The 7,188-nt window shown below is 46.4% G+C and overlaps 1 protein-coding gene across 1 annotated transcript; it reads right to left on the bottom strand.

Annotated features, from left to right (window-relative positions):
- Positions 1–6: 6 nt before the first annotated feature.
- LOC119353937 lies at positions 7–1,567 on the bottom strand. Its single transcript, XM_037620637.1, has 2 exons — positions 895–1,567; positions 7–231 (listed from the first exon to the last, which is right to left on the bottom strand). Exons 1-2 carry the CDS (start codon positions 1,516–1,518, stop codon positions 145–147), a joined length of 711 nt encoding a protein of 236 aa, XP_037476534.1. The 5' UTR covers positions 1,519–1,567; the 3' UTR covers positions 7–144.
- Between the last annotated feature and the right edge of the window lie 5,621 nt (positions 1,568–7,188).

Below are 7,188 nucleotides of genomic sequence, written 5' to 3'. Positions count from 1 at the left end.
TGCAGTTCTCCAATTGCACTGAGCTATAATTACTCGATCAAGGTACACGGTCCTGGAGCACTTCCGGATGAAAACATGCTGCAACTACCTAACCAAAGTGCTACACAGTATTACAACCAAACCTCATCTACAGTGAAGCAACGGTTAAGAGTTCCTCATAATTTTAACTGCTTCGCTGCCGCCTCTGATGTCACTCAGTAAAGCAATTTGATGCAGCAGTTGTGCTATCCTCTGCAACAAGAAAGAATAAGAATATAATGAGGGGGGCATCGAAAAACGATCATATGTGTAGTAGTGCCAATCTGCCAAATGCATTTCTACCTTATTCTCAAGACTCAACAGTAGCAACCGTAGATGAGAGAAATACAGACAGTTGTTTGGTAGAGTATGTTTAGACAGAAGGCTATGACAAAGGTACACATCAATTATAACAAGATAAATGCTAAGATGGAGATGTACAGTTTATTTGGAACCTGTGAAACATGGCAAAAACACTACCTAAACGAAGGATACAAAGTCTTCTACACCATATGCTTCCCTGAACCAGCCCCAAAAGCAAGACCTCTAATCATCCATGACTGACACACCAATTGTCTAAATACACTCAAATGGAGTGAATAAAGGATATCTGTTCATCTCCCAGTGATCCCCAACATCAACCGTTGTAAGAACAAATATCAATTGTAAGAACAAATATAGAAACGGCTTCTCAAAGGTTCATCCATACATCAAGGCTTCCCAAATTATCAATTGTTTGAATGTCAGCAATACTAATGATGATAGATGCCAATTAGATATCTTGGGTCCAATCAATGAATTCAGCTTAAGTTCAAGATGTGCCAAACACAGAGATGGCATTCACATCATGACCAATGGTTGTCGAGATCCACAAACCTTATCCTTCTCCTGCGAGAGCAGGACGAGGAGGTCCCTCTCCCTCCTGTCTCGCCGGCGCACGTAGAACAGAGCGCCAACCACAACGGCCGCCGCCGCGGCCGACCAGACGGCCGGCCTCACCCCGGGACATCCGCACTCTCCGTGCACGAGCACGGCCCCTGACCCGGCCGCCCACGCGCGCCTCGCCGCCGCGCGGCACCTCCCCCACCCCCACAGCCACTCCTCCTCGTCATCAGTCTCCTCCTCCTTCTCTTCCTTGGTCGCGGCCTCCTCGGCCTCCGCCTCGAGGCCCAGGCCCTCGTGGAGGCGCGGTGGGAAGATGGCGCAGTCGTCGAGGCCGCCGTCGATGGGGGAGGCGGCGGCGACGGGGACGGTTGGGTGGACGAGTTCCCATGCGTCGGAGGCGGGGGCGGGCGGGGAGGAGGAGGAGGGCATGGAGGCGAGGGAGGAGGAGGAGAGCGAGAGGGTCAGCGTCTTGGGCTTGAGGAGGAGGTGCGGGTTAGTGGACGGGAGGAGGAGAGGGTGGAGCGCGGAGTAGGGCGACGCCGGAGCGGACATGGGGTTCCCGAGCTGGAATTGCGGCGGCGGCAGCGGCGACGGCTGGGGGAGCCTCTCGTCCATGGCCACTGCTGCCGCTGCAGCCACTGGGTTTGATTTTTCAATTTGCGTTTGAGATGTTATTATCGAGAAAAAATTGTGCGTTTTCATGTGGTGCTTGAGGTCGATGGTGACTCGTGGTTTGGATTTACCGATGGCTTGTACTACTACAATGCAATGCAATGCAAGTTGTTTAAGTAGGTATTTGAAAAATATATCAAGTTTTGTATAAGTATCATTGCTTACTTCTACAATATAGGTGCCAAGCTAAGCGGGTTTTTAAGCACATGGCTTGCTTTGTAGTTTTGCTCTCGAGTATCAAATGGGCTTTGTTTGTTTGTATGTGTGTGTGTGTGTGGTGGTGGTGGGGGTGGGGTGGGGGGGGGGGGGTCACGTTGGCTATTAATTAGATTAATTAGACGGAAAATGATTACCGGCCATGGGTCCCCGTGACGGCTAGGCAAAAATTTGACGCGGATGCAAGGCAAGGAGCAATCGCCGACACTAAATAAGTGAGGTGGACTTATAAGTCTTGCTTCCATTCTGAAAGTAGCATCGAAAGTTCCGGAGCAACGCTTCGGACAGTCTGGATTTCGATCTTCCAGAGTAGGTTCCTAAAAGTGCGTTATATCGACTAGAGAGGGGTGAATAGGCGATAGGAATTGCTACTTAAGGAATTTGCTAAGTGACGAAATACAAGCAGCGGATAAAGTACTCACGTGCATGCATAACATGGCAGTGGCATAGTCATCATGATGAGATGAAACATACACAGAGCACAAGTAGCATGTGAACAGGATAAGCAAGCGGAAGACAAGGTGACTGGAGAATTTGGGTTGAGGAAATTGAGAAACTCTTCAGTCAAAGTCTTCACACAGTAATGATCGATTTCATCAATGAGGAATTGAAAGGATTGAGGAAATAGAACTGGTAGCTCGGTGAAGATAGTGATTTGGTAGACCATTCCAACTGCTGTGACAGTTGTATGTCTGGTTGGACTGGCTTGGTATTTAAATCAAAGGACACACAGTCCTTATCGTATTCTCCTTGAGCTAAGGTTACACAGACCTTGTTGGAGATATATGTTCTAGAGGCAATCATGTATGATGATATTTCCTATGTGTTTATGAATAAAGATAGTCCTTGGACATTATCAATGATGTGTATCAGTAAGTACGTGACTTGTTTGTGGGACTATGCATTGCATGATAACTGTCCTAAAAGATCCCTAGTCGAAAGGGTTGTGTGGACGCGCAGCCGACCAGACTAGCATATGACACGGTCGATGGCTTGGTCTCACTAACCATGGAGCATTGGATACTAACTGGATAATATGGACTCGGAAGGATCTGGTCAGATTCGACGTAGTCGGATCCGGATTGAGATAAGGTCCGAGTCAGATAGAGCCAACTATGAGACGCAGCGATATGTCATCTGTGAGTCTCTAGTACAACATACGTTCTATGTCCTGAGACCCGAGCTCGCGCATGTACTCGGGATGGTGACAGACTTGCTTTGGGCCAACCAAACGCTACTCCATAACTGGATAGTTACAAAGGTAGGTTTTTGGCTTGTCCAGACCCATGCTGCGAGACATGGTCGAGTAAGATGGGATTTGCCCCTCCGATTATGAGAGATATACTCTGGGCCCCTCGTGTGATCCGACCAGGATAAGCATGGCCATGCGACAAGGATTATGAGATAATATGGTTTGTGGTCGGCATCACTGGAATGGAAAGAGGTTGGGCTAGCACAAGGATGACAGACTCACCTTAAGCCCGACAACATATATCGTGTGGCAAAAGGAATGGAAGTATGATGTATAGGTTCGCCTAACCAACTTCATAGTCTGCTTGGTGTTCGGCATGCCTTGCTAGGGGCCGCTACCAACCGTGCAGTTCGAAGGTGATCCAAACTGCGACCAAGTCGGCTTGAACCTAAGGGGTCATGCGCTTAAGGGAAGGAACCTACGAGGTCGAATCCGAGGACACTGGTCGGATGTGATCCGAGCTGTGTTCGGATTCCGGCTGAATAGACTTATGGGCTTTAGGGTCCGTGTGAGGCCCAAGTGTTGAGCCCACGAAGGGCGCCTATATAAAGTGAGGGTGCGGCACACTCATGCGAATGATCGCTTCGGCGCTGTCATTAGGGTTTGCATGTGTTGCGAATAGCCATCTCCACTCGACCGCCGACTATGTGATCGGACCTAGCAGTCCGCCGCACGATGTTCCTCCTACACGCGCGGATACCGTTAGAAGCGGTGCACTTGCGCCGCTCCGGCGAATCTGTATGTGGGAATCAACGACCGGCTGTTTGAGGAAGATCGGACGAGGAGGAGACACGCTGCCCCAACTCTTCTTCCGCTGCACGGCACAACGCGTCTAGTGGTAATGATATGTGATCCATCTCTCGTAGCATATTCTTGGTTGTTATGCGCGTAGGAAAAATTTTATTTGCAGTCGACGCACCCTACCATAGAACCCAACAGTGGTATCAGAGTATCTGCTATAGGATTTGAATTCGAATCGTATGCATATTAGATATGTGGAGGCGGCAGATGATATATGTTGTCGTTGATGAGATCGGTTGTGGGCATGGTTGATGAGATCAACTGCACATGGGAATCGATGTGGCTATGTTTTCTGATGATTGGAGTTGATGAGGTCGTGACACAACCTACCCCTACTGGTCGGTATCTGCCATCGGGGTTAACAATGAAACGTAAATCCGAATTGGGCTCGCGATGATCGATAAGATCGGTCAGATCGGAAAATTTGGCGTGATCGAAGTTCAGATGTGATCTGTGATTTCTGAAAATGTCGGGCGCTGCCCACACCCGTGAGGGGCGCTGCGTGCGTAGCGCCTTGTATTTCGTACACGATCACTCAAACTGGTAGAATGCGATTCTATGCATAACTTTATTTTGTAGGGTTTGATGTGAATAGTATGGTATGTGTATGTAATGCATGTGTGTAAATTATACATGGCCTGCGTGTCATGTTTGTCAGCCGGCAGGAGCCAAAGTGCTATCATCATATTGTATAACGACATGCGTGTCGACTTGTGACTCTATGTAAAATTCATTACTAGTTGTAGTAGTTGGATAAAGAGATCAGGTTGGTGGCTTGGCGTCCCGGCGTGACAAACAAGATGGAGTTCCTAGATGGTCATCGGAGTCGGAGCCGACCTGGAAGAACATCCATGAAGGAGCCATATTATTTCACAATATATGTTTTTTTGTGATTGTTATGCTTTTTGTTTTCTATGCATGTTAGAATGATAGAAAGACCCCCTCGTTAATATCAAGAAATTTGACATTCCCGATGTTGCACCTTCGCATGTCAAGTATGTCTGGTAGTGGGCTCATAAAATTGGGTGCTGCTAGGTATCGGGTTCGTGTCGGACATGGACATGCACTACATCAGGTTAACTTGACAAGGCTATCAAAATGGTTTTGGGCCTTGTGGCAAAGAAGATTGGCGGCCGGGGTATGAGGTACTTTCCCGACCGACAGGAGTTGTATAGAGATACGATTAGCAAGGAGTTGCTTACTGGATAGGCATGTTGTCTAGTAGTGATGCTAAAGCTCACTAGTCGCATGTGCTAGTCGGATCCTGAATCACTGAGAGTTTGCAGAGGGATGTCAACTTTAGTGGGAGTATCTATATTTAAGGCTTGAATTACTCTACATAAACACATTGCTTAGTGATTGCATATTTTCTATTGTAGAATAATGGCACCACCTTCTCAACCCAGTTTTGCATTGAAATCAATTCTGGAAAAAGATAAACTGAATGGAACAAACTTTACCACCTGGTATAGAAATCTGAGAATTGTTCCCAAGCATGATAAAAAGGAACATGTTCTAGACGATCCACTTCTAGAGGAACCTGTCGATAATGCTAATACCACAACTAAGAATGACTACCAGAAAGTCGTTGATGAATCAACGGAGATCAGTTGTCTGATGCTGGCTTGTATGGAGCCCGATTTGCAACAACATTTCAAAAATGTTGAGGCTTACGATATGATCGAAAGTCTCAAGAGCGTGTTTCAGACACAGGCTAGGACCGAAAGGTTCAACGTCTGGTGATCCTTGATGGATTGCAAGCTGAAGGAAGGTGATCCACTGAGCCCACATGTGATCAAGATGATCGGATATGTGCAAGCTTTGGATCGTTTGGGCTTCCCTACTGATGCAGTTCTAGATTCTCTTCCGCCCAGCTATGGAACGTTCATCTCGAACTATCATATGCATGGCATGGATAAGAAGCTCACTGAATTGCATGGGATGCTCAAAGTGGCAGAGCAGGATATTAAGAAAGGCACACATCAAGTGTTGATGGTGCAAAAATCAGCTAAGTTCAAGAAGAGTTGGTCCAAGAAAAAGGCTAAGGCAAAGGGCATGGAGACGGTAACATTCGCCGCTGCGCCGAAGTCTGGACCGAACTCGAAGACCATTTGCTATCATTGCAAGGAAACCGGTCACTGGAAGAGGAACTGTAGCAAGTGGCTTGCAGAGCATGGCAAAAAGGCCGGAAATGCTTCTTCGGGCAAAGGTACACTTGTTGCATATGTTATAGACATTTACCTTGCTGACATACCCAGCAGCTCTTACGTATTTGATACCAGAACGGTTGTTGATAGTTGCAACTCGATGCAGTGGCCGGTAAGAACTAGGTGTGTGGCACAAGGGGAAATTGACATCAGGGTCGGCAACAAAGCAAGAGTTGCTGCGTTGGAGGTCGGCACAATGCAGCTCCAGCTTCCTTCTAGATTTAGTTTGGAATTGAATAATTATTATTACATTCCTGCACTTAGTCGAAACATTATTTCTGCCTCATGCTTGATGAGTTAGGGTTATGAATTCAATTTAAAGGACAATGGTTGTTCATTTTATTTGAATGGTATGTTCCACGGCCATGCACCCATTGTTGACGGGCTATTTATATTGAATCTAGAACAGGAACCGGTCTATAACGTGAATGTCAAGAGGCATAAGCCTAATGAGATAAATCCAACATACTTCTGGCATGGCCGGCTTGGACACATTAGTCTGAAACGCATGAAGAAGCTACATGATGATGGGCTCCTAACTTCGTCCGACTGAGTCGTTCGACACATGTGAATCATGCTTGCTCGGCAAGATGACTAAGTCTCCTTTCGCAAAGAGTTGCGAGAGGGCATCCGATCTATTGGAACTTATACATAGTGATGTGTGTGTTCCAATGAGAACAACTGCCAGAGGTGGCTATCAGTACTTCATGACTTTTACCGACGACTTGAGTAGATATGGATATTGAAGGAAATATGCCTTAGAGGCAATAATAAAGTTATTATTTATTTCCTTATATCATGATAAATGTTTATTATTCATGCTAGAATTGTATTAACCGGAAACATAATACATGTGTGAATACATAGACAAACAGAGTGTCACTAGTATGCCTCTACTTGACTAGCTCGTTAATCAAAGATGGTTATGTTTCCTGACCATGAACAATGAGTTGTTATTTGATTAACGAGGTCACATCATTAGTTGAATGATCTGATTGACATGACCCATTCCATTAGCTTAGCACCTGATCATTTAGTATGTTGCTATTGCTTTCTTCATGACTTATACATGTTCCTATGACTATGAGATTATGCAACTCCCGTTTGCCGGAGGAACACTTTGGGTGCTACCAAACG

This window comes from Triticum dicoccoides, chromosome 2A, assembly GCF_002162155.2.
Source record: "Triticum dicoccoides isolate Atlit2015 ecotype Zavitan chromosome 2A, WEW_v2.0, whole genome shotgun sequence".
NCBI lineage: Eukaryota > Viridiplantae > Streptophyta > Magnoliopsida > Poales > Poaceae > Triticum > Triticum dicoccoides.
Note: the sequence above shows the minus strand (reverse complement) of the source record. Positions and strands in the feature narration are given on the sequence as shown.